This window comes from Salvelinus fontinalis, chromosome 14 (assembly GCF_029448725.1).
Source record: "Salvelinus fontinalis isolate EN_2023a chromosome 14, ASM2944872v1, whole genome shotgun sequence".
Classification (NCBI taxonomy): Eukaryota; Metazoa; Chordata; class Actinopteri; order Salmoniformes; family Salmonidae; genus Salvelinus; species Salvelinus fontinalis.
In genome coordinates, this window is record NC_074678.1 from 35,895,801 (window position 1) to 35,922,790 (window position 26,990).

General features: G+C 42.6%; 1 protein-coding gene across 1 annotated transcript; it reads left to right on the plus strand.

Moving 5' to 3' along the window:
- Positions 1 to 8,576: 8,576 nt before the first annotated feature.
- On the plus strand, positions 8,577 to 26,926 carry alg6 (ALG6 alpha-1,3-glucosyltransferase). Its single transcript, XM_055861572.1, has 14 exons — positions 8,577 to 8,773; positions 9,100 to 9,184; positions 9,297 to 9,386; positions 9,548 to 9,636; positions 10,295 to 10,377; positions 10,475 to 10,539; positions 12,286 to 12,471; positions 13,956 to 14,091; positions 16,750 to 16,835; positions 17,973 to 18,057; positions 18,148 to 18,218; positions 19,571 to 19,639; positions 24,470 to 24,662; positions 26,357 to 26,926. Exons 1-14 carry the CDS (start codon positions 8,692 to 8,694, stop codon positions 26,558 to 26,560), a joined length of 1,524 nt encoding a protein of 507 aa, XP_055717547.1. The 5' UTR covers positions 8,577 to 8,691; the 3' UTR covers positions 26,561 to 26,926.
- The last annotated feature ends 64 nt before the right edge of the window (positions 26,927 to 26,990 follow it).

Below are 26,990 nucleotides of genomic sequence, written 5' to 3' on the forward strand. Positions count from 1 at the left end.
ATCATTAGAACTGGTATGAAAATAATTTTGGTGGATCAAAATAGTAAAACATTTTATTATCAATAAGCTGTTACTAATGTTTTCACTAACATTACTAACATGAAAATGAGAGTGGATTCACTCATGAGAAATGTTAGATGCAGTGCAGATGCTCTTTATCCTAACTGGTAAATGCCGAGACATGGTATCGTTGTACAAGAGAAACCGAGGAGATATAAAATATGTTTGCATGTTGTTACTAGAAAAGTAACACTTAGTTTCACAGTTGTGTCTGGCTAATCAGTTTTACACAAACAGCAAATGGTCGATGGTGTGTGTGACCGGTGGCGAAGCACAGGGGCTAGGGGGCTATTTTTAACTGATACTCATGTGAACAGAGAAAGGACTCTCTTCTTGAATTCACTTTCAGTCTGAAGAAGCTGCCGAGGCAGTGCTTCTCAATGACACTGGATAACGGGGCGCCCATTCTACGACTGGCTCCTTATTCCTTCACATGAGACTACATTTTTATGCGCATTGCTCCGATGCCTCGCGTCAAAGCACAGTTTGATATCACATACCGCCGGTGATATACAGGACTTAGTGATGCAGGGGCTTCTCTTTTAAATAAAGCCCAGACATAGATCTAATATGATGGCATATAAGCATTTATAGCCAGGCCTACTGGCGTGCGAGGACAAATAATGAATTGAAATGTAGACCTTCGGGCTTCTTTGTGGTGGGAGATTTGTAAAGGGAGCTAGGCCTACGTTCACTTCGATAGGATGTTGATCCCATAATATCTTAATGCAATGTCTAATCGAAATGTGAATAAATGCTGTTTATCAACCGACGGTTGTTCATTAAAATGTTAACATCATTTTTAATTGCCAAGCTGGTTATTTTCCAACAAAACTATGACTAACAAATGCGTCTATATGTGTCTCATAATTACTACCATAATCTCTTTTATGTCTTAGGTAAAAGCAATACATGATAATTGAGAAGACATTATAACATTTGCTCTCTAGCAAAACAAAAACATCTGAGAAAATATATGCCATGCAATTACGGTATTAGTTTGTTAAGAATATAGCTTTACTCAATGGAGACATTCTGTTCAAACATTCTGTTAATTTACTGTTCAAACAATGTAATGTAGCCCACAATAACACACACATAACAGTGTAACAGCAATGACTTGTGAAAATCGCTAGGTGGCGTTTATTGACACCTTTATTCTTGTGCAAAGCGATTTAAACAGAAACATAATGCCTACATTTCCTTCCAGGAGCATTACATGGGTGACTATCATACATCTGTTGGCGTAAGTGGGCTAATACTGAGTGGTTTGGGTCGATCTTATTTATCTTCAAGTAAGGACACTGTGAAATTGTTTAGAATCAACGGGTTTTAATTGTGTGTCTATTTTAGGGGCAGCTGGTGGGAAAGAGTTGACTCTTTAACAAGTGCAAGGTTATAATAGATCCCTGATTTTTATATACCTGACGTCAAGTAATAACCTTCGATGGGTATTGCAACTGTGGACATCCGGAGCTCCTCGAGTAATTACCTAGGTAGCCTATCAAGTTCTGCATATTCACAGAGACACACTGACGGGGCTGCAAACTCATTTTGACATATCACAATCCTCAAAGTAATTGGCTGCATAATGTAAGCCTAAATATTAGGACAAAGTTGATACCTTTACATTGTACAGTCTCAAGTTGCTTGGACGGACTGCTGTGTAGGATTTGTAAGTCGTTTCATTTGGTGACCAAAGACGCAATTGCCTTTCCCATAATACATTATTTGAAATGGAACGAAATGGGAGCCCATATGAAGGTGGGCTATTTTGACTTGAAATAAGACAAAAAACAAACAAGCATAGGCTATTTATGGAAAAGAATAACGAGAACATTGTATTAATAACATTCTAATTGCTATGTATTTTATTTGATATAGGCTATAGGCCTCGATCAAATACTGTGTTGGATGAGAATGACGCATTCATCACAAGCCTGGTTAAGCCATTTGAAGGTTTTAATATTTTAATTTAGGCATATAGATAGATACAGGCTAGTAGACTACTATCTAAAATGTGGTGAGGCTAATAATCATACTGACATATGCTACATCTTCTCCAACGAAATGGCTAACAACCAAATGTTTGGAAGCATTTCCGTTTTAGGGAGGCCTAAAAGCCTACAGCATAGGGAAATGGAAAGCGGGATACCTAGTCAGTTGTACAACTGAATGCCTTCAACTGAAATGTGTCTTCCGCATTTAACCCAAGCCCTCTGAATCCGAGAGATGCGGGGGCTGTATAGAGCTCTGTTGAAAGTTTCTGGGCTTTGTAGATAGCGCGGCGCTCACACTCACACACAACGCTGACCTTTGTAGCTGCACCTGCTCTCGAGCGCTGCACAGGTGGGTTGTATGGGTAGTGAGAACAAGCGGTTCCCACAACTCCCGAAACACACTCAACACTGACAGCACAAACAGCATGGACCACCACAGACGTTCTTATAATCTACTTGACATAACAGAAATAGTTTTGAATTACTACAGAAGGTACATTTGGGCTGTAAACGAAATCTTTGCTGATGCTGCTCTTGCAGCAGAGTATTACAAGGCATTTTGAGTGAAAAATCGAATAATATTAACACAGTAGTCTATTCTTAATTTTGTTAGACACGTTTTTTGTAAATGGATGTTTATGCACAGTTGTGTCATGTGTATAAATGTGTCCTAAATGTTAGTTTTTCACATCTACTAGGCCTACAATACATAAAACAAAGAACACAAGACAATTAGGATAAGTACACAAAGAAAGAGGGGCTTCACAGGCCTTCGTCATCTGGTGGACAGCAAACACACTGATTCTCCCAATAAAAGTCATTCTCTAATATGGAGCTCAAATATCTCAAATATTGCAGATGATATGACACATTCCCATAATAATTGCTCTATTTTCTACTGCCTAAAATCTTTGTTAGCTATAAAACGTGTTTCATTTGGGAATGGTCATTTTATCTAGCCTTTATTTTTACAAGGAAGAATACTTCATTCATCCATTTTCCAGATGACACATTGCTTAAATTCCAGGTGACGCATTCCCACAATAACCTCTCTGTTTTGTAGACCTATTTCCCACTGTTTCTTAAAAAAAGGAGAATACTTTATTGATTAAGTTCCCTTGACCAAGGACAAGTGTTTCAGTTGATCCAAAGTGCAATTTACTGGGAGTGTGTGTGTGTGTGTGTGTGTGTGTGTGTGTGTGTGTGTGTGTGTGTGTGTGTGTGTGTGTGTAATGAAATCTACAAATACATTTCAATAATTACCTCTGATCTATGACAAATGGTCAATAATGAACTGTGTATATTACCTGTGCAAATACAACAGAATAGTTCAACATGATTATTATGGTTGCATACCTGGTTGTTGCTTTAACTTCCACTGCCATTGTGCTATTACAATGTTGTTATTGTCATGATACTATGTTAGAGTTACTTAGCTACTTACTTAATTCATCTCTTCGTCCAGTAAAATCCAGAAGCATTATCAGTCCATGGTCAGCCTGATGATGAGGATGATGATGATGATAATGAGGGTACTTCATTCCTTTATCTCCTTCTCCACAACCGTTCTCCACTCTATATAGGATTGGTAGAAAACATGGGTAAAGAAATAACCATACGGACAAGGCTTACAGTGCATTGACAACTAAGGCACAAGGCTGTATTCCGTCATCTTCTTCTCCTTCTCCACATCCATTCCCCACATATTGGACTGGTAGAAAACATAGGTAAAGTAAGAACCATAGACTCCAGCGGCATTCGCACGCAAAGCACAAGGATGCATTGGTTCCTCTCCTTCTCCACAACCATGGCCTTCTCTATTCCATTGTGGCACATGTTTTGGGTGTAAATAAAATTATTATCTATCTATCCATCCATCCATCCATCTATCCATCTTAAGCTGAAGGCAGAAGTTTACATACACCTTAGCCAAATACATTTAAACTCAGTTTTTCACAATTCCTAACATTTAATCCAAGCAAAAATTCCTTGTCTTAGGTCAGTTAGGATCACCACTTTATTTTAAGAATGTGAACTGTCATAATATTAATAGAGTGAATGATTTCTTTCAGCTTTTATTTCTTTCATCACATTCACAGTGGGTCAGAAGTTTACATACACTCAATTAATGAGTCAGGTTTGTAGGCCTCCTTGCTCACAAACACTTTTTCAGTTCTGCCCACAAATCAAACATTTTCTATAGGATTGAGGTCAGGGCTTTGTGATGGCCCCTCCAATACCTTGACTTTGTTGAACTTAAGCCATTTTGCCACAACTTTGGAAGTATGCTTGGGGTCATTGTCCATTTGGAAGACCCATTTGCGACCAAGCTTTAACTTCCTGACTGATGTCTTGAGATGTTGCTTCAATATATCGACTCTGTCAATCACCGTATTCTTATCGGCAGACTCAATAGCATTGGTTTTTCTAATGACTGCCTTGCCTGGTTCACCAACTACTTTGCAGACAGAGTTCAGTGTGTCAAATCGGAGGGCATGTTGTCCAGACCTCTGGCAGTCTCTATGGGGGTACCACAGGGTTCAATTCTCGGGACGACTCTTTTCTCTGTATATATCAATGATGTCGCTCTTGCTGCGGGCGATTCCCTGATCCACCTCTACGCAGACGACACCATTCTGTATACTTCTGGCCCTTCCTTGGACACTGTGCTAACTAACCACCAAACGAGCTTCAATGCCATACAACACTCCTTCCATGGCCTCCAACTGCTCTTAAACGCTAGTAAAACCAAATGCATGCTTTTCAACCGTTCGCTGCCCGCACCCGCCCGCCCGACTAGCATCACCACCCTGGACGGTTACAACCTAGAATATGTGGACAACTATAAATACCTAGGTGTCTGGCTAGACTGTAAACTCTCCTTCCCGACTCATATTAAACATCTCCAATCCAAAATCAAATCTAGAATCGGCTTTCTATTTCGCAACAAAGCCTCCTTCACTCACGCCGCCAAACTTACCCTAGTAAAACTGACTATCCTACCGATCCTCGACTTCGGCGATGTCATCTACAAAATAGCTTCCAACACTCTACTCAGCAAACTGGATGCAGTCTATCACAGTGCCATCCGTTTTGTTACCAAAGCGCCTTATACCACCCACCACTGCGACCTGTATGCTCTAGTTGGCTGGCCCTCGCTACATATTCATCACCAGACCCACTGGCTCCAGGTCATCTATAAGTCTATGCTAGGTAAAGCTCCGCCTTATCTCAGTTTACTGGTCACCATAACAACACCCACACGTAGCACACGTTCCAGCAGGTATATCTCACTGATCATCCCCAAAGCCAACACCTCATTTGGCCGCCTTTCCTTCCAGTTCTCTGCGGCCAGTGACTGGACCGAATTGCAGAAATCGCTGAAGTTGGAGACTTTTATTTCTCTCACCAACTTTAAACATCAACTATCTGAGCAGCTAAGCGATTGCTGCAGCTGTACATAGTTCATCTGTAAATAGCCCACCCAATCTACCTACCTCATCCCCATACTGTTTTTATTTTATTTACTTTTCTGCTCTTTTGCACACCAGTATCTCTACTTGCACATCATCATCTGCTCATTTATCACTCCAGTGTTAATCTGCTAAATTGTAATTATTCGCTCCTATGGCCTATTTATTGCCTACCTCCTCATGCCTTTTGCACACACTGTATATAAACTTTCTTTTTTCTACTGTGTCATTGACTTGTTTATTGTGTTATTGGCTTGTTTATTGTTTACTCCATGTGTAACTCTGTGTTGTTGTCTGTGTCACACTGCTTTGCTTTATCTTGGCCAGGTTGCAGTTGCAAATGAGAACTTATTCTCAACTAGCCTACCTGGTTAAATAAAGGTGAAAAAAAAATATCCACATAATTTTCCTGCCTCATGATGCCATCTATTTTGTGAAGTGCACCAGTCCCTCCTGCAGCAAAGCACTCCCACAACATGATGCTGCCACCCCCGTTCTTCACGGTTGGGAAGGTGTTCTTCGGCTTGCAAGCCTCCCACTTTTTCCTCCAAACATAATGGCCATTATGGCCAAACAGTTCTATTTTTGTTTCATCAGACCAGAGGAGATTTCTCCAAAAAGTACGATTTTTGTCCCCATGTGCAGTTTCAAACCGTAGACTGGCATTTTTATGGCGGTTTTGGAGCAGTGACTTCTTCCTTGCTAAGCGGTCTTTCAGGTTATGTCGATATAGGACTGTTTTTACTGTGGATATAGATACTTTTGTACCTGTTTCCTCCAGCATCTTCACAAGGTCCTTTGCTGTTGTTCTGGGATTGATTTGCACTTCTCGCACCAAAATACGTTCATCTCTAGGAGACAGAACGTGTCTCCTTCCTGAGCGGTATGACGGCTGCGTGGTCCCATGGTGTTTATACTTGCGTACTATTGTCTGTACAGATGAACGTGGTACCTTCAGGCATTTGGAAATTGCTCCCAAGGATGAACCAGACTTGTGGAGGTCTACAATTTTTTTTCTGAGGTCTTGGCTGATTTCATTTGATTTTCCCATGATGTCAAGCAAAGAGGCACTGAGTTTGAAGGTAGGCCTTGAAATACATCTTCAGGTACACCTCCAATTGACTCAAATGATGTCAATTAGCCTATCAGAAGCCTCTAAAGCCATGACATAATTTTCTGGAATTTTCCAAGCTGTTTAAAGGCACAGTCAACTTAGTGTATGTAAACTATAAGTGTTTACATTATAAGTGAAATAATCTGTCTGTAAACAATTGCTGGAAAAATTACTTGTGTCATGCACAAAGTAGATGTCCTAACCGGCTTGCCAAAACTATAGTTTGTTAACAAGAAATTTGTGGAGTGGTTGAAAAACGAGTTTTAATGACTCCAACCTAAGTGTATGTAAACTTCCGACTTCAACTGTATCTATCCATCCATCTATCAATTTCACTATCTATCTATCCATTTCTCTATCTATCTATCTATCTATCTATCTATCTATCTATCTATCTATCTATCTATCTATCTATCTATCTATCTATCTATCTACCTTCATGTATCATTCCAAACCGAAGGTAAAGAAACAACCAAAACCTGGGTCTGTGACTGAAATGACATCCTATTCCCTATATAGTGCACTAGTGAATAGGGTGCCAGTTTGGACAAAGTGCATTGTCAAGCAAGACGTGGAAAGCCTTCATTATAGCATTATAGCAGGGGTGACAAGCCAGGCCAGATCATAGACAGTAAATGTAGATACAGCAGTTATTGAATATTTAAAAGGCGCAGAGATTAAGCAATAAATGACAAAGTAAAGCTGGCACACCAGGGTATTAATAACTAATGGCCACCAATGAGTTATAGGCTTCTCATTGTAATGAAAGTGTCATTGCAAATCAGCAGTTGTCCAAGGTTATTATTATTTATAAATAATTGATACATGAACCACAAAGAAGTGACGTGTTTCATCCAACAACTTCTCACCCCTCGGAATGGAAACATAGACATGGTTGTCGATGTCACCGGACTGAAAGGTCATACAGGATGTGCCTCTGGGCAGATAGACAGTATACTGGGGGTGACAACAAGCACCTTGGTGATACATGATATTGTGCTACAGCATTTACATATTCATAAACTACCTCCTATTGTTGTCACATATTGTTACCTCTCTTGTTTGTCAATCCTTCAAAGAGAATCATGCCTTATCATAGCACTCACTGAAGTTTTAGACTATAGGCATTATTTTATCATGTGGGTCAAAATAATGGCTAAAATTACTGTCTACTAGTTAATGTAACCTCAAACCAAATGCCTATGCCCATGTGGCCAATTACTTTTATTTAACCTTCATTTAACTAGGCAAGTCAGTTAAGAACAAATTCTTATTTACAATGACGGCCTACCCCGGCTAAACCCTGATGACGCTGGGCCAATTGTGCGCCGCCCTATGGGACTCGCAATCACGGCCAGATGTGATACAGTCTGGATTCGAACCAGGAACTGGAGTGACACCACTTGCACTGAGATGCAGTGCCTTAGACTGCTAAGCCACTCGGGAGCCCCTTAGAAAAAAAAGTGTTCCAAAAAGGTTCTTCAGCTGTCCCCATAGTGGAACCCTTTTTGGTTCCAGATAGAAACCTTTTGGGTTACAGGTAGAACCCTCGGTGTAACGTTTTCTTTCACATGGAACCCTCCAAAAGGGTTCTACCTGAACCAAAAAGTGTTATTCTATGGGGACAGCCGAAGAAACCTTTTAGGTTCTAGATAGCACCTTTTTCTAAGAGTGTATAGGTTAGCCTACTTGTGGAAAAACTGGTTCCCTCAATGTCCAAATCACATATTTGAACAAATAGCCAAAGTAGCTAAATCCTTCACTATCAATCTTCTTTCCGTCACTATTTGTGCATATTGACATATTATGTGATAATGTCGGTTTCTGTTTATTCCGCTTTTGATTGAAATCGAATATTCTCTATCGTCAGCATCATCCATCTCTGACCAAAAAAGAACCGAGCGTTACCACGACACGTCATCAGCCAGCGCCTGCGCTGACGTATTCAGGAAGTGTAAACAACAATCCCGCACGGAAGCTTCAACATGCATCGAGAATTATAGTATTTCGTTGCCAATAATAAAGCTGTTTTATAGTATCGGTCATGGAGAACTGGAGCCTTGTGTCCATTTCTGTTTTGCTCGGTCTTACGGCAAGATGGGCTGTATCCTTGAACTCTTATTCAGGTAGGAAGTGGACCATAGCTAGCTAGCTTTATGCTAATGTTGCACCTGCAGGGCTCACTGACAGCCCTCTGTTTCATAGCTACATAGTTAGCTAGAAATCCTAGCCAGCTTGCTTGTAAAGTTGTTGATTTTGAGTGGTAAAATGCAACCGGTATTTTGGTGAAATAATTATGCACATTTGCTTGCTAGACAGACATAAACACGAGTCTGCTTACTAGCTAGCCACTGTTCAACAGCAGGACTGTAATCTCGTCCTCTGCATATTTGCTATAGCTAGCTAGCTAATATAATTCAGCAGCATTTTCACCCATTATTCTTATTTTCAGGGGCAGGCAAACCACCCATGTTCGGGGACTACGAAGCTCAAAGGCACTGGCAAGAAGTGACATACAATCTGCCTGTTCATGAATGGTTGGTCTATGCAGCTGTCTAATAGCCTATGGTCCTGTCTTGCATCTTTGTGTGTTTTTATATAGTTTCTAAGCAATAGTTAGGATACCTTAATGTTGTTTTCATCCTTCAGGTACTTCAACACTACAGACAACGTACTAAACTACTGGGGTTTGGACTATCCCCCTCTCACAGCCTACCACAGCCTGCTCTGTGCACATGTGTAAGTCTGAGGGCACACACACACACACACACACACACATCAGGATCATGAGTTTGATTCCTGCTGACGCCATCCGTATGAAAATGTATGCACACAGTACTGCAGTATATATTATAAATGTTATTATCATTATTATATTACTATGTTGTGCTTTCCTGCAGGGCCAAGCTAATAAACCCAGACTGGGTGGAGTTGCATACGTCTCGAGGTCATGAAAGCTATGGACATAAGTTGTTTATGAGAGCCACAGGTAAGACTGCTGACAGACGGGTTAAAGAACAGTCCACATCAACACAACTGAAATACAGGTTTAAGAACAGTACACATCAACACAACTGAAATACAGGTTTAAGAACAGTACACATCAACACTACTGAAATACAGGTTTAAGAACAGTACACATCAACACTACTGAAATACAGGTTTAAGAACAGTACACATCAACACTACTGAAATACAGGTTTAAGAACAGTACACATCAACACTACTGAAATACAGGTTTAAGAACAGTACACATCAACACAACTGAAATACAGGTTTAAGAACAGTACACATAAACACAACTGACAGACAGGTTAAATAACAGTACACATCAACACAACTGACAGACAGGTTAAATAACAGTACACATCAACACAACTGACAGACAGGTTAAATAACAGTACACATCAACACAACTGAGAGACAGGTTAAAGAACAGTACACATCGACGCTGCTCACAGACAGGTTAAAGAACAGTACACATCAACACTACTGACAGCCAGTTTAAAGAATAGTACAGGTTAAAGAAACCCCCCCACCCCCCGCACTGACTGTTGGTCGAGTGATTGAGCATCACATAGGAGCGAGACACCAACGAAGAGCATGGTGATTCATTTGTGGGACTGAATATATGTATCTTTGCTCAGTTCTTGTTGCAGATCTGCTGATATACATTCCTGCTGTTGTTCTTTACAGTTTTTACCTCAGTGAAGGATCAAACAAAAAGAAGGTATGTCAGAATTGACATTTACAAACAAGATACTGTATTACATTGGCATTACCTGCCCGTCTCACTATAATGTGTGTTGTGTTCTCTTCTTGCCTAGGTCTGCACAGTCCTCTGTATCCTGCTCTATCCAGGTCTTATTCTAATCGACTACGGGCATTTCCAGTATCCTTTAAAAACCAAAGCTGTTTCTATCACTGGATCATATTATTTTTTATGTCAAAATCATGACCATCTCTTGTCATCCCATGTGCAGTGCATTCAGAAAGTATTCAGACCCCTTGACTTTTTCCACATTTTGTTACATTACAGCCTTATTCTAAAAATAATTAAATACAAATTTTCCATAATCTACACACAATAACCCATAATGACAAAGCAAAAACAGGTTTAGAATTTTTTGCAAATTTATTTAAAAAAATAAAATAATAATACCTTATTTACATAAGTATTCTGACCCTTTGCTATGAGACTCGAAATTGAGCTCAGGTGCATCCTGTTTCCATTGATCATCCTTGAGATGTTTCTACAACTTGTTAGGAGTCCACCTGTGGTAAATTCAATTGATTGGACATGATTTGGATAGGCACACACCTGTCTTTATAAGGTCCCACAGTTGACAGTGCTTGTCAGAGCAAAAACCAAGCCATGAGGTCGAAGGAATTGTCCATAGATCTGGGGAAGGATACCAAACAAATTCTGCAGCATTGAAGGTCCCCAAGAACACAGTGGCCTCCATCATTCCTAAATGGAAGAAGTTTGGAACCACCAAGACTCTTCCTAGACCTGGCCGCCCTGCCAAACTGAGCAATCAGGGGAGAAGGGCCTTGGTCAGAGAGGTGACCAAGAACCCGATGGTCACTCTGACAGAGCTCCAGAGTTCCTCTGTGGAGATGGGAGAACCTTCCAGAAGGACATAAATGCAGCACTCCACCAATCAGGTCTTTATGGTAGAGTGGCCAGACGGAAGCCACTCCTCAGTAAAAAGCACATGACAGCCCGCTTGGAGTTTGTCGAAAGGCACTTAAAGGACTCAGATCTTGAGAAACAAGATTGAACTCTTTGGCCTGAATGCCAAGCGTCACGTCTGGAGGAAACCTGGCACCATCCCTACGGTGAAGCATGGTGGTGGCAGCATCATGCTGTGGGTATGTTTTTCAGTGGCAGGGACTGGGAGACTAGTCAGGATCGAGGGAAAGAGAGAAAGATTCTTGATGAGAACCTGCTCCAGAGCACTCAGGACCTCAGACTGGGACCTCAACAGGACAACGGCCCTAAGCACACAGCCAAGACAATGCAGGCCTGACTTCGGGACAAGTCTCTGAATGTTTTTGAGTGGCCCAGCCAGAGCTCAGATTTTAACTTGATCAAACATCCCTGGAGAGACCTGAAAATAGCTGTGGAGAGACACTCCCCATCCAACCCGACAGAACTTGAGAGGATCTGCAGAGAAGAATGGGAGAAACTCCCCAAATACAGGTGTGCCAAGCTTGTGGCGTCATACCCAAGAAGATTCAAGGCTGTGATCGCTGCCAAAGGTGCTTCAACAAAGTACTGAATAAAGGGTCTGAATACTTGTAAATGTGATATTTCAGTTTTTTCAAAAATGTTTAAAAAATAACTGTTTTTGCTTTGTCATTATGGGGTATTGTATGTACGGTATATTGATGAAGGAAAGAAATCTGTAATTTATTTTAGAATATGGCTGTAATGAAAGAAAATGTGGAAAAGGTCAAGGGGTATGAAATATTTTCAGAAAGCACTGTACAGTGTGAAAGCCAGTGTGAATATAAATTAGATGAATCATGGTAGAAGCAGTTTGATAGGAGACCAGGATTTGTATGAATGAGGCATAGCAGAGCATCCGGTAACAGTACCATCATGACTATGTATTCTTTAACTGGGCGTCAGATATAACAGTATAAGCCTGGGGCTGGCCCTATGGGGTGTGGTGGGTCTGGGGCTGGGCTGGGACGTGCTGGGCTCTCTGGCCTTCGTCCTGTCCCTCAACTACAAACAGATGGAGCTCTACCACTCCCTACCCTTCTTCTGCTACTTACTGGGCAAGTGTTTCAAGCAGGGCCTGGCAGGCCGAGGGTGAGTTAGCTGACTTAGACTTATACCCCTGGCTAAGGGGGTTTGTGTGAATGGGACTGTGTGTGTGGTGAGATGATATACAGTGGGGACCTGAAATTATTGACACGATGAGCAAAAATGACTATAAAATATATACAGTGGCGAGAACAAGTATTTGATACACTGCCGATTTTGCAGGTTTTCTTACTTACAAAGCATGTAGAGGTCTGTCATTTTTTATCATAGGTACATTTCAACTGTGAGAGACGGAATCTAAAACAAAAATCCAGAAAATCACATTGTATGATTTTTAAGTAATTAATTAGCATTTTATTGCATGACATTAATATTTGATACATCAGAAAAGCAGAACTTAATATTTGGTACAGAAACCTTTGTTTGCAATTACAGAGATCATACATTTCCTGTAGTTCTTGACCAGGTTTGCACAAAAACATTGAATGAGTAGGTGTCAACTTTTGACTGGTACTGTATGTGCATATTATGTGTGAGTCAGAAGATGATGGAGTGTGTGTGTGTAGAGCCCTGTGAGTGTGCATAGAATGCAAATATTGAAATAAAAGGTAAATAAAGATACAAGGTAAACTCGGTCTGTGAATTGAAGAGGGCAGTCCGTAAGGGCAGATAAAGGATATCAAGGAAGTATTCTGTATGGAGGAATGGTCTAAGATCCCTCCCAAAAGCATTAAACATCAGATGATATTATATTCATCATTGACTGAATCAGCATGATTGTTTTTAAAGTAATACCCAGAATCCAACATTTTCTGTAGGCAGTGGACAAAACATGGAAAGGGCTATGCAGACTTTTCTGAAATGCAAATCAATATTTAATTTCAGAATTGGTTAAAATTAGGTCAGGGTTAAGGGTTTGGTTTAGGTTACAGTTACCGCTAGTCGGTTTGCAAGCCAGAAAAGTCTGTATAGTCCTTCCCACAAAACATGGCCCCATAAAGTAGTCTACATTTTCTCTACTCTGAGTAGCAGAGTTACTGAGGCGAGGCAATCAGATTGGATGACTGTTTCTAGTGTCCCCGCATTTGTTTATCTAGTAACAATGTACCAAGGGCTAATGGATAGTTAGATTAGATGGGCGGGGGAAGATATGTCCAGATGACATTATGGCCATGCCCAAGCTCCTCGGCTGTTCCTGTGTGTGCAACTTTACCGCCACACAGCTACTACAGCTGACCTACTGTGAAAGACTTTTAGCTGACGCATGGTTTTCCCAACATATATTGACTAACTTGGGAGGTGGATAGTTCCATTCACAGCTGTTGTGATGCGAGAGATGTGAAATTCAGCCATTTAATACTGTTGACAATATGAATGATCATGTTTCACTGCACTGTACTGCACTGTACATATCAATGTAGCCAGTTTTGGATATCTTAGACAGTTTGTAAGTTTATGTTTTGGGTATTTCACAGTTTCAAAAGTTCAGTGTACTTTATCATTTGTTTTCTCATCCACCACCCACCCAGGCTGTTCCTGCTAGTCAAGATCGCTGTAACAGTCCTGGTGACCTTTGCCCTCTGCTGGCTGCCCTTCCTGTCTGACCCTGGCCAGGTCCTGCAGGTGGTGCACCGCCTTTTCCCTGTGGGGCGAGGCCTATTCGAGGTACGTACAAAATGGTTTCAGTGTTCAAGGCAATTAGTCATATTATCAAGTCAAGTGGTTTCCCTAACATTCTGCCACGTGAGTCACCTAAAGCATGTAGAATGTTCTGGAGACCAACAGAGTAACCCAAACCAGGTTCTCCACCCACAGCCCAATCTTGAGAGACCACACTATCTGCCAAGTCGAAATCAGTTGGTGTTAGAAAGACGAGGAGGTTTATGGTAGTCAACAAAGTGCTGCCCTCGTAGACAGGAGTGGTACACTGCGCCTCCTGTTCTTCACAGCCTACATGCTCTTACACACACACCACACACAGAGAGAGACACACACACACAACCTGCTACCCTCCATCAATTCCTCTGTGCTTAGCCAATTGGAAATGGATCCCCTGCAGGATCAAAGAAAACAGAGGAATAAAATGGTGAAAGGTCAGAAGATCAGGTTCGCTCTATCTCAGGGGAGGGGGGGGGGGTCGTAGTGACTGGGGGGGGGGGTAAAGATAAATCTAACACATTTACTGCCAGAGTCTTTTCAGCACATCATTGCATGGCCATGTTTTAGCCGTGTGATGCGTGGTTCGGTGCCAAGGGCCAACAATATGCATGTCAGAGTGCATCCATTCGTTGTGCAAAACGTTGGCAGCTAAACTGCTGCGTCCTTGAAAAGTGAACTTACACGCGTGTATGTACACACAGCAAAGCCACACAGGAGGAGAGGTGCAGAGGGGGGAAATGAAAAACTGATGGACAGCGATGACTCTCACTGGGGACATTAGTTAGAACATATTGAAAGCATGTCATGGTTGAGCTGCTGAGGTAACACCGTTACGGGGGCGGTGTAGAGGTGGTTGGCAGCTCAGAGGCCAAGGCCAGCTGCTCTAGTTTTGGAAGCCTGCCCTGTGCCCGCTGTGTCCTGCACCCATTCCCCAAGGTGCGGTGATGTGAGAAGTAATTGAAAATTAAACAGTCAGCCTTGTGCAGTCTCTTGTCACAAGGAAACAGAATCAATAAAATTTATTTTCTGGTATTGTCCAACGGTGGCTAGCTTTTGGAGTCAGGTCCAGGAATGGTTGTTATGTCATAATATCAGGGTTCCGATGGACCTGCAAACTGCATTGTTAGGGGATCTGAAAAACCACGATCATTCAATGGGATATATCATTATACTCTTGGGTAAAGTATTTTTTAGGGAAATATCGGTAGAAATGTTACAAATAACCCCCCCTCCCCCAAAAGGCTATGTGAGGTTGGTCAGGCTGGCAGTATGCCTGACAGTTATTTATTTATGAAACGATACAAACATAATACACAAAGTGTGGGTGACTCTATACCCTGTGGTGCAAGGGTCTCCAGGAGAAGCCTGCCTGAACTAATTGTGAAATTGTGCACGTAAGCAGAAGCCGGACTGGGACAAGCAGACAGGGCGAGAAGGGGTGGTGGGGGAGGTTGAGGGGGTGAGGAGGGTAAGTTGTACGTTTACCCACCACACAGCACTCTGACCGTCTGTTTTCCTGCTTCACATAAATGGCACCAAATGCTGCAGCCTATGAAATTCCAAGCTGGCTTATAGGTGAAGAGTGCCGCCATCGGCACTTACCCACATTTGCAGCCGAACCCCAGGTTCCCGTGTAGCTCTCAGCCGAGGCGGCGTTGGAGGACATTCCGATAGGGTCGTTATTCGGGGGGGGCTACAGGGGGGTGTTTGAGGAGAGATGGGGCCTCGACGTCTGCAGGACGGACAGCCTGCTGAATGGGCCTGTCTGTAACCTCCACACACACACAGCTGTGCTCTGAGCAGCTGTAGCAAGCCCAGTGGACCGCATAGAAATTCACCCTATAGAAAAGACCACACTATTACGAGACATGATTAGACTACAGTGATCTATGCATTGTATTTCTACTTTGTCATATCACAGCCAGTAGAAGCAGCAGGGGGGCCTTAACATCTGATCTTAGAACAACTGCTAAGGCCTTAAATCACACGGTCAGTCCTCCTTCCTCCATTTCTTGCTAGCTACCCCAACCACAAAGACCGTCGTTAAGGCTGACAGTTTGGATCTGTTTCCCAATGGTTATAACTATGCCTTGGGTGGACACACTGTGTTCTTCTATGGGGTGGTCTGAATGTGCCGAAGAATGCAGAAATTATCGTAATGTGATTATCTCTGAACATTTAACCCTGTGTCCCCAAGTTTACAGAAAGTGCATAGCTTCTAGTGACATCCCGTTCCATATGACCTGACAGGCGATTTATGAGGCTGGTAATACTTTCCGAAGCGCTCCTGTACAAATACACTGTGGAATGCAAAGAAGGAATTCTTATTGCACTTTCAGTTGGGAAATTATTACTTGGAGCAATGGCACTTATTAGCCTTCTCTTCAAACCCGAATGCTTTTTAAAGCAGTGTACTGTCATACCATATGTGGTTTTCTAAATTTAAAACCCTTGTAATGAGTTTTATAACTCATTTAAATTATTCACATCGATAATAAACACTTCATTAACAAAAAGGAATATGATAAACCTATTGGTTCTGCATCGTTATAGGAAGTGAGCTATGAAACGTATTTATTTTCTTATTAAAAAGTGTGTGTGTGTTGACAGGTTAAAGTGTGTTGACAGGATAAAGTGTGTTGACAGGTTAAAGTGTGTTGACAGGATAAAGTGGCCAACACGTGGTGCAGCTTGAATGTCCTGATAAAGATCAAGACCATCCTGTCCACTGATACCCAGCTCTACTTCAGGTAATCCCCCTCTCACGCTCTCCATCTCTCACTCTCCATCGCTCGCTCTCCATCTCCATCTCTCGCTCTCCATCTCATGCTCTCTTGCGGAGTGAAAACAAGATTATCCCTTGAATACTGAGATACTGATCACTACCAGCTGCTATGGTTAATCTGACAACTATTGGAAATCTGCTGATGAGATTTCAGATTTGGAATGTCAGTAGAAACTATTTGAGAAACAGCAGTTAGCTAACTTCTCTGTGTTGACATGAGGTGTTATTCCAGTCAAAGCTGATTCTCCTCCAAGGTCCTTATGAATGAGAAGATGCTACACAGTCAGTCAGTCATAGAACCCTTTTCATGTTGTCATGGTGGTACGTGCTTGAATAACCTATGGGGCTATATTTAGGGGTGCTGTGTGCACTCTGCACAGGATGGACACGTTTCTGCCCGACTGTTAAGACCAGGATTTAACTGGGACTTCTAAGACTGTAGTGTATTTAAAACAAATTAAAACACTAGAGCTTTTTGGCCATGAGTGAATATAGATATGTTTTAGGGGAGGGATACCTTGCTGTAGAATGTGTCATAAAACAATGGATCACTCCTCGTTACAATAGAAGTGGACTACGGGATCATGTATTTATGTATATGCTTGTTACTACGTTGTTGTAAAATGTCTCAACGGAAATGTCAGGATGGATCACCTGTGGGACGGTATCTGGAAACTGTATCCCAAAATCACCATGACCCCCCCACCTCCCTAGCACACCCCTCTTGCCCCATGTTGGGGGTCTCGATACCCCTCCCAGGGGCCCTTTAGGCCTGATACAGCTGCCCTACCCTACCCCTTCAGTCGGAGTGGAGGTACCTCCCTGGCCCCCCTCCTTTCCTGTGTCTCTATCCCGTGAGTGACAATTGAAGGGTTAAACTAATGCTGGGGTGCCCTAAGCGGAGACAGTATTTGGTACATTTCCCACATAGCTGGGGTCTTATGCTTTGACCAGGCTGGATTAAAACAAGCCTGCAGCAGAGCAGCCGCACGGTTCAGTTTATCCCAGAGGGTTAGGTTTCAGGGCTGGGCCCTTCACTGTTTGGTCAGATTGATCATAGTTGATCAATTACATTATTATTCTGTTTTTGTTTTGTTTTCAGTTTGACCACCACTCTCCTGGCTATCCTACCTTCGTCTATAAAACTTTTGATGAAACCTACATTGTGGCAGTTCAAACTTGCCTTGGTAAGTGAGTATTTTTGTACAGTTTACTGATGTTTGATGTTTGATAACAGAGAATGATGTAATGCCAACCTGTGTAAAATGTCATTTCAGGTCAACTCGTCTCTGGCATTCTTCCTCTTCTCCTTTCAAGTCCACGAGAAATCAATCCTCCTGCCTGCCTTGTGAGTAGAGGGGAGGATTAGGAGTGTGTGTTTGCATGAGTGTGTGCCTTCCTGCCTGCAGTTCCTAATCATTTACCTCACCGACTGCAGTGCAGTATATAAAAAGCAACAGGCAGCTGTAATCGCTAGGCTATCTAGGTTTTACTGCGCAGTGGGATTTGGTTACAGATTTTGCTGATCTATTCATCTAAATTAGGCTGATTGTTGCTTTATTAACTATTGAGTTATATCTCCCACATGTCTGTCCCTGAATCAGTAATGCATGTCAGGGCTTAGGGAGGAAGTGGCGAAGAGAAGGAGGGCGTTGTTTGTGGTGAATCAATTATTGGGACTATAGGAATGGGTGTAACTGGACATACAAACAGGAGTTGGAACCGGTTCAGGGAACAGAAGTTCTTTTTTATATTTTTATTGTGGGAACAGAATTATAACTGGGAATGAAAGTGATCTATGCTGTTCTGGAACAGAACTTTAATTTTAAAAGCATAGGAACCTTTTAACGTTCTTTCATGTTCCGGGCATTTTCTGGGGGTCCCACGAGGCACCTATGCAAAGCCTTCACACACAAGCTTGTTAGCTAGCTCTGGTCCAACGTTATGCCAACTCTCGGAAGTCCAAAGACATTAAAAGTTCCTCCGTAGAATCTGCTACTCCATAGGTATAATTCTGTGAGCCTAATTCAGATAATGCATGTCATAAAAAGATGCCCAGCGTTTCAAGCCAAGCCTCCTCCTCCACCCTCTCGGTCTCTCCCCACACGCAAAATGTAATTTGCATATCGTGCCCTACACTTGTCTGTCCATCGCGCATCTAAACAGCCATAGCCTAGACAGCTGATAGCGCCCATGCACTATCAGCTGCCTAGGCTAAAACAACTATAACTTTCCTGCTCCATAGCAAGCTGCTCTATTCGCAGTGATTGGTGAAGTAATTGAATGTCGAGCTAATGTAAAAAGGAATGATATAAACCGGCACATTTTTTTGGTTCGACCGGTCCAGAACTTTATTTTGGAACAGTGGAACGAAACAGAAAAAAATAATGTTTCTGTTCAGAATGAAAAAATTGAAAAACAATTTTGGTTCAAACCACTGCACGCAAAGAGTACTTCTGTAATTAGAAGCCTGGGGAGCGATGGGCTGCCTCTGAAGGCACCCTATTCCTTATATGGTGCACTACTTTTGACCAGAGCCCATGTTGTTAAATAAAGTGTGTATAATTCAAGTGTGTGTAACCTTTTCTGTCTGCCTCTAGGCCAGTCTGCCTGCTACTGAATGACCTCCCTCTTTTCTTTCTGCCTCTAGGCCAGTCTGCCTGCTACTGAATGACCTCCCTCTTTTCTTTCTGCCTCTAGGCCAGTCTGCCTGCTACTGAATGACCTTCCTCTGCCAGCCATCTGGTTTCTACAGGCTTCCACCTTCAGGTAGGAAGATACAGTAGGGGAAACTATAGTGGACCAATAATAACAGACCAGGTTAAAGGTCATAGGAGAAACTGTTCGAAAAGTAAAATCTTGTACATTAAATGTAACCCCCCAAAATAAATCGCTGTTAGAGGAAATTCTCAAAAAGTATAGGATGCTTTGCCAGATGAATTTGTGTTGATATTCTTTGGATGATTTTATTTGTGAAGAGTCAAGAAAATATAAAATGTAGTCATTGTAAAGGTAGCAGTCAGAGAAGAGAGGGGGTGAAGCTGACTACTAAGTTAGTAGTACTAACTTTCACCCCAGCTATTGTTAAATTCTTCCGGTAGTACTAATTGTTGTGTGCGTGGTTTAGTGTAGGGATATCTGGATTACACTGCATAGTCAACATACCTCTTCTCTAAGCATGTTTTGTATAGGGACAGCAGGGCATTCTGTGGGCCTGTTATCCTGTCTAACTGGCATGGCTCACATTGTGCATCTCCACTCCACCCATTGTTGAAGACATACACTACATGACAAAAATATGTGGACACCTGCTATAACAGCCTCTACGCTTCTGGGAAGGCTTTCCACTAGATGTTGGAACATTTCTGCAGGGACTTGCTTCCATCCAGCCACAAGAGCATTAGTGAGGTCAGGCGATTAGGCCTGGCTCGCAGTCTGCATTCCAATTCATCCCAAAGGTGTTTGATGGGGTTGAGGTCAGGGCTCTGTGCAGGCCAGTCAAGGTCTTTCACACCAATCTCGACAAACCATTTCTGTCTGGACCTCGCTTTGTGCACGGGGAATTGTCATGCTGAAACAGGAAAGGACCTTCCCAAAAACTGTTACCACAAAGTTGGAAGCACAGAATCGTCTAAAATGTCATTGTATACTGTAGTGTTAAGATTTCTCTTCACTGGAACTAAGGGGCCTAGCTCAAACCATGAAAGACAGGCCCAGACCATTATTCCTCCACCAAACTTAACAGATTTGTCCATCGGCCTGCCGGATGGTGAAGCGTCATTCATCACTCCAGAGAATGCATTTTCAGTGATACTCCCGAGTCCAATGGCGACGAGCTTTACACCACTCCAGTCGACGCTTGGCATTGCGCATGATCTTAGGCTTGTGAAGCACCCGACGAAAAGTTATTATGCTGACGTTGCTTCCAGAGGCCGTTTGGAACTTGGTAGTGAGTGTTGTAACCGAGGACAGACTATTTTTACGCGCTTTCAGCACTCGTGGTCCCGTTCTGTGAGCTTGTGTGGCCTACCACTTCGCGGCTGAGCCATTGCTGCTCCTAGACGTTTCCACTTCACAATAACAGAACTTAGTCGTGGCTAAAAGTTTTGAGAATGACACAAATATTAATTTCCACAAAGTTTGCTGCTTCAGTGTCTTTAGATATTTTTTTGTCAGATGTTACTATGGAATACTGAAGTATAATTACAAGCATTTAATACGTGTCAAAGGCTTTTATGACAATTACATGAAGTTGATGCAAAGAGTCAATATTTGCAGTGTTGACCTTTCTTTTTCAAGACCTCTGCAATCCGCCCTAGCATGCTGTCAATTAACTTCTGGGCCACAGCCTGACTGATGGCAGCCCATTCTTGCATAATCGATGCTTGGAGTTTGCAAGAATTTGTGGGTTTTTTTGTTTGTCCACCCGCCTATTGAGGATGGACCACAAGTTCTCAATGAGATTAAGGTCTGGGGAGTTTCCTGACCATGGACCCAAAATATCGATGTTTTGTTCCCGGAGCCACTTAGTTATCACTTTTGCCTTATGGCAAGGTGCTCCATCATGCTGGAAAAGGCATTGTTCGTCACCAAACTGTTCCTGGATGGTTGGGAGAAGTTGCTCTCAGAGGATGTGTTGGTACCATTCTTTATTCATGGCTGTGTTCTTAGGCAAAATTGTGAGTGAGCCCACTCCCTTGGCTGAGAAGCAACCCCACACATGAATGGTCTCAGGATGCTTTACTGTTGGCATGACACAGGACTGATGGTAGCGCTCACCTTGTCTTCTCCGGACAAGCTTTTTTCCGGATGTCCCAAACAATCGGAAAGGCGATTCATCAGAGAAAATGACTTTACCCCAGTCCTCAGCAGTCCAATCCCTGTACCTTTTGCAGAATATCAGTCTGTCCCTGATGTTTTTCCTGGAGAGAAATCGTATCTTTGCTGCCCTTCTTGACACCAGGCCATCCTCCAAAAGTCTTCGCCTCACTGTGCGTGCAGATGCACTCACACCTGCCTGCTGCCATTCCTGAGCAAGCTCTGTACTGGTGGTGCTCCGATCCCACAGCTGAATCAACTTTATGAGACAGTCCTGGCGCTTGCTGGACTTTCTTGGGTAACCTGAAGCCTTCTTCACAACAATTGAACCGCTCTCCTTGAAGTTCTTGATGATCCGATAAATGGTTGATTTAGGTGCAATCTTACTGGCAGCAATATCCTTGCCTGTGAAGCCTTTTTTGTGCAAAGCATTGATGACGGCACGTGTTTCCTTGCAGGTAATCATGGCTGACAGAGGAAGAACAATGATTCCAAGCACCACCCTCCCTTTGAAGCTTCCAGTCTGTTATTTGAACTCAATCAGCATGACAGAGTGATCTCCAGCCTTGTCCTCGTCAACACTCACACCTGTGTTAACGAGAGAATCACTGACATGATGTCAGCTGGTCCTTTTGCATGGCAAAGAGGGACTTTGCAATTCATCTTATCACTCTTCATAACATTATGGAGTATATGCAAATTGCCATCATACAAACTGAGGCAGCAGACTTTCTGAAAAGTAATATTTGTGTCATTCTCAAAACTTTTGGCCATGACTGTACAGTTGACTGGGGCAGCTCCAGCAGGTTAGACATTTGATAAACTGACTTGTTGGAAAGGTTGCATCCTATGACGGTGCCACGTTGAAAGTCACTGAGATCTTTGGTAAGGCCAGTCTACTGTCAATGTTTGTCTATGGAGATTGCATGGCTGTGTGCTCAATCTGTCAGCAACGGGTGTGGCTGAAATAGCTGAATTCACTAATTTGAAGGAGTGTCCACATACTTTTGTATACAGTGCCTTCAGTATACAGTATTCAGACCCCTTGACTTTTTCCACATTTTGTGACGTTACAGCCTTATTCTAAATTTGATGAAAAAAATAAACAAACAATCTACACACAATACCTCATAATGACAAAGCAAAAACAGATGAAGAAATTTTTGCAAATGTATTAAAAATAAGAGACCTTACTTACATAAGTATTCAGACCCTTTGCTATGAGACTCGAAATTGAGCTCACGTGCATTTTGTTTCCTTGAGATGTTTCTACAAATTGATTGGAGTTCACATGTGGTAAATTCAATTAATTGGACATGATTTGGAAAGGCACACACCTGTCTATATAATGTCCCAGTTGACAGTGCATGTCAGAGCAAAAATCAAGCCATGAGGTTGAAGGAATTGTCCATAGAGCTCCAAGACAGGATTGCGTCAAGGCACAGATCTGGGGAAGGGTACAAAAGCTCTCTGCAGCATAGAAGGTCCCCAAGAACACAGTGGCTTCCATCATTCTTAAAATGGAAGACGTTTGGAACCACCAAGACTCTTCCTAGAGCTGGCCGCCCAGCCAAACTGAGTAAACGGGGGAGAAGGGCCTTTCTCAGCGAGGTGACCAAGAACCCGATGGTCACTCTGACAGAACTCCATAGTTCCTCTGTGGAGATGGGAGAAACTTCCAGAAGAACAACCATCTCTACAGCACTCCACCAATCAGGCCTTTATGGTAGAGTGGCCAGACGGAAGCCACTCCTCAGTAAAATGCACATGACAGCCTGCTTGGATTTTGTCAAAAGGCACCTAAAGACTCTCAGATCATGAAACCAAGATTGAACTCTTTGGCCTGAATGCCAAGCGTCACGTCTGGAGGAACCCTGGCACCATCCCTACAGTGAAGCATGGTGGTGGCAGCATCATGCTGTGTGGATGTTTTTACGTGGCAGGGACTGGGAGACTAGTCAGGATTAAGGCAAAGATGAAAGGAGCAAAGTACAGAGAGATCATTGATGAAAACCTGCTCCAGAGTGCTCAGGACCTCAGATTGAGGGCGAAGGTTCACCTTCCAACAGGACAACGACCCTAAGCACATAGCCAAGACAACACAGGAGTGGCTTCGAGACGAGTCTCTGAATGACTTGAACCCAATCAAACATCTCTGGAGACATGAAAATAGCTGTGCAGCAACGCTCCCCATCCAACCTGACAGAGCTTGAGAAGATCTGCATAGAGGAATAGGAGAAACTCCCCAAATACAGGTGTGCCTCAATACCCAAGACTCAAGGCTGTAATTGCTGCCAAGGGTCCTTCAACAAAGTACTAAGTGAAGGGTCTGAATACTTTTGTAAAATGTGATAGTTTATTTTGAATACATTTGCAAAAATTTAAAAAACTAAACATTTTGCTTTGTTATTATGTGTAGATTGAGGGGGGGGAAAACAATAATACATTTTAGAATAAGGCTGTAACGTAAAATGTTTTGGAAAAAGTCAAGGGGTCTGAATACTTTCCAAATGCACTGTATATAGTGTACAGCTTGTTTGTGTAAATTGAAGACATAGTTGCATAATTTAGTCAAATGTTTGCTTAAGCAGTTATTATAAGAGCATCTGAATGCACTGGGTTTGTTAGATTGGCAAAGTATGTATTTATAACATTTTTTTTAGGTGTTTTGCCAATGAATAGGTGGGGTTTTGTTTGATTTAAGTAGGCCCTAGTACAGCTGTGTTTTGGGCTACATTGTTCTTGTACTCTCTCCCTCCCCGTCCTCCCCTCCCTCTGCAGTATGCTGCCGTTGTTTCTGAAGGATGGTCTGTTGGTGCCGTACGTGGTCACCTCCCTGGCCTTCCTGTTCTTCTCCGTCTACCTGCTCTTAGCCCTTGAGCACTGCTCAGAGGACAAGCTGCGTCTGGGGCCCTACCGCCGCCTCCTCATCTGCATGCCCCGCATGGACCTCGGCAGAGTCATCAAGTGGAAAGTAAGTGTGGACTGGTGGTGTAAACAAATTCCCTTTCACATTGCACTACCCCATATGCCTGTCATCATTCATTCAAAGCAAGAAATGTATCAGATTGCAAAGCAAACTCTTTATTTGGATAGTACATCTGTAGATGCCCTACAGACTAATCAGTAACATTTCAACTAACCCTCGGCGTTATCCTAACCTTAACCCTTATCGTATGATGATGAAAAATCCAGACAATCCAAATAAAGTGTGACCCAGTTTGCTTTACCAGGAAGATAGTTGCAATGTTGTCTGTCTAGTAATCTTTTCTTTACACAAGTTAGTAGGGAGATGAGCTGAATTAGATTTTATGACAATTTTAAATACACAAAGAGGCCACATCAGGCAAAAAAATACATGTACCAAAATGACAGAGGATTATATACACAAAGTCAAGACTTTCCATTGTGGTCCTCTATTAACTGGCAATCAGGTTGTTGTCAGAGTGATTTCATAGCAGCCTGTCTCTATGGCTGGTGTTTCTAATAGTCTTAAGTGGTATCTACATACTGGAGCACGGTGGCTCTAACCTGAATGGCATCAGCGTGAGAAGATATAGATATCTCTCCAACTGTATAAATAAAGACCATGTGCCACTGTACTGTAAGCTGTGTAGGCTGTCTGGGATGGGAAAGAGGATACCTTGTCATTTGCACAACTGAATGCATTCAACCGAAATGTGCGCTTAGGGAGCAGTTGTTGTTGGGGGTTAACTTCCTTGCTCAAGGGCAGAACGGCAGATTTTTCCACCTTGCCGGCTCTGGGATTCAAACCAGCAACCTTTCAGTTAATGGCCCAACGCGCTTAACCGCTAGGCTATCTACCAGATGAAAGCCACTGCCAGGCCCAAGTATTATTTATCACTTATTTAAGTTACAGGCATCTCTGAAGTGCCTGGCCCTGGCCAGCTCTGCACCATCCACTCCTTTAGTGACATATGGGCAGGGGGGGATCCCAAATAGCACCCTATTCCCTATATACTGCACTACTTTTGACTAGAGGCCCCATAGGGCTCTACAGAGAGAATAGGATGGGCCCTGGTCAAAAGTAGTGCACTCTATAGGGTATGGGGACGTAGCCAGACACCGCCACCAGACAGAGCTGTGTGAGATCAGAAGGAAGGTGTCTTTTTATAGAGTCATTAACACAGGTTTGCTTAGATACATTTATTTACACAAGAGGCGTAAATAAGGAGGCCCAGTGATGGGGCTAGGGTTTCATGGGGTTGGTCTCATACGGAGGTGCTTACGACACCTACCCTTCACTGATCCCTGGGTCCGCAGGTCCCAAATAGACGTGTTCATGTTGATCCTGCTACTAACACTGTTTGCCTTTCCGTTCTGGACGCACAGGTCGGGGCTAAAATAAACGTCAGCTTGTGATTGAGGGATGGATGGTCATGTGAGGTCTACATTTTTTTCCCCCAGTCTGGTCTAGTTTGAATAGTTATGACTTGGGCCAAGGAAATGCTTTAATTAAGCCCATCTAAATAGATAAACAATTTGAATACCATGTCAAATTCACTTTCTGATTTGACTGGAATTTATATTGAATTTTGAGCCCCACTTCTGGGCTGAGAGGGGGACTTGGCTCTTGGCTTATATCCTGTGATGGCTTAACTCCCTTGAAAAAGAATGAACTGAACTCTCTGTCCATCTCTCCTGCAGTTCTATTTCTCCATCACGGCCATGGCTGGTTTGAGCTTTATGAGCGTGGCGCTGGCCCCTCCGGCCCAGCTGCCTGATTTGTTTCCCCTCCTGGTGTCTGTGTTCTCCTACCTACACTTCCTGGGCCTCCTCCTCTACTTCAACATTGTCCAGATCGCCGAGCCGCCACAATCTGTGAGGAAGAACCAGAAGAAAAGTAACTGAGTAATCATTAGTGAGGTAGGGGTCAGATGATAACTGAGTAATTATTAGGGTGGAAAAACAGAACTGGGTAGTTACCACCCAACAGAGAGAAAAACGAACTAAGCAAAGTGCTTCAGTCAATGAGCATCAAAGACCAATAAGGCTCATGGACCAACTACCAGTCTAGGGCCAATCATTCAGAATCTTTATTCTCTAGAGAACCCTCCTGTCAACATGAATGGTTGCTGTTTTGTCAATGCCTAATTATGTACATCAAGCATGATTATTTTTTACTTGACTGTTTTTCTATATTTTCAAATGTAACAGCATTACATTTATTTTGTACCAATAGAGTATATGTTTTAAAATAAAATCACCTGATATGAATTCTTGATTAACCCTTATTTTACAGCCATATTGCCAGCACAGACTCGATGTTTCAATAAAATCC

Bases quoted from the DNA above. Each gene is read 5' to 3' on its own strand.
- alg6 (XM_055861572.1), top strand. From the start codon at position 8,692: ATGGAGAACTGGAGCCTTGTGTCCATTTCTGTTTTGCTCGGTCTTACG. The intron at 14,092-16,749 runs GTACGTACAAAA...GTGTGTTGACAG, and splicing joins TGGGGCGAGGCCTATTCGAG to GATAAAGTGGCCAACACGTG. The intron at 24,663-26,356 runs GTAAGTGTGGAC...TCTCTCCTGCAG, and splicing joins GCAGAGTCATCAAGTGGAAA to TTCTATTTCTCCATCACGGC.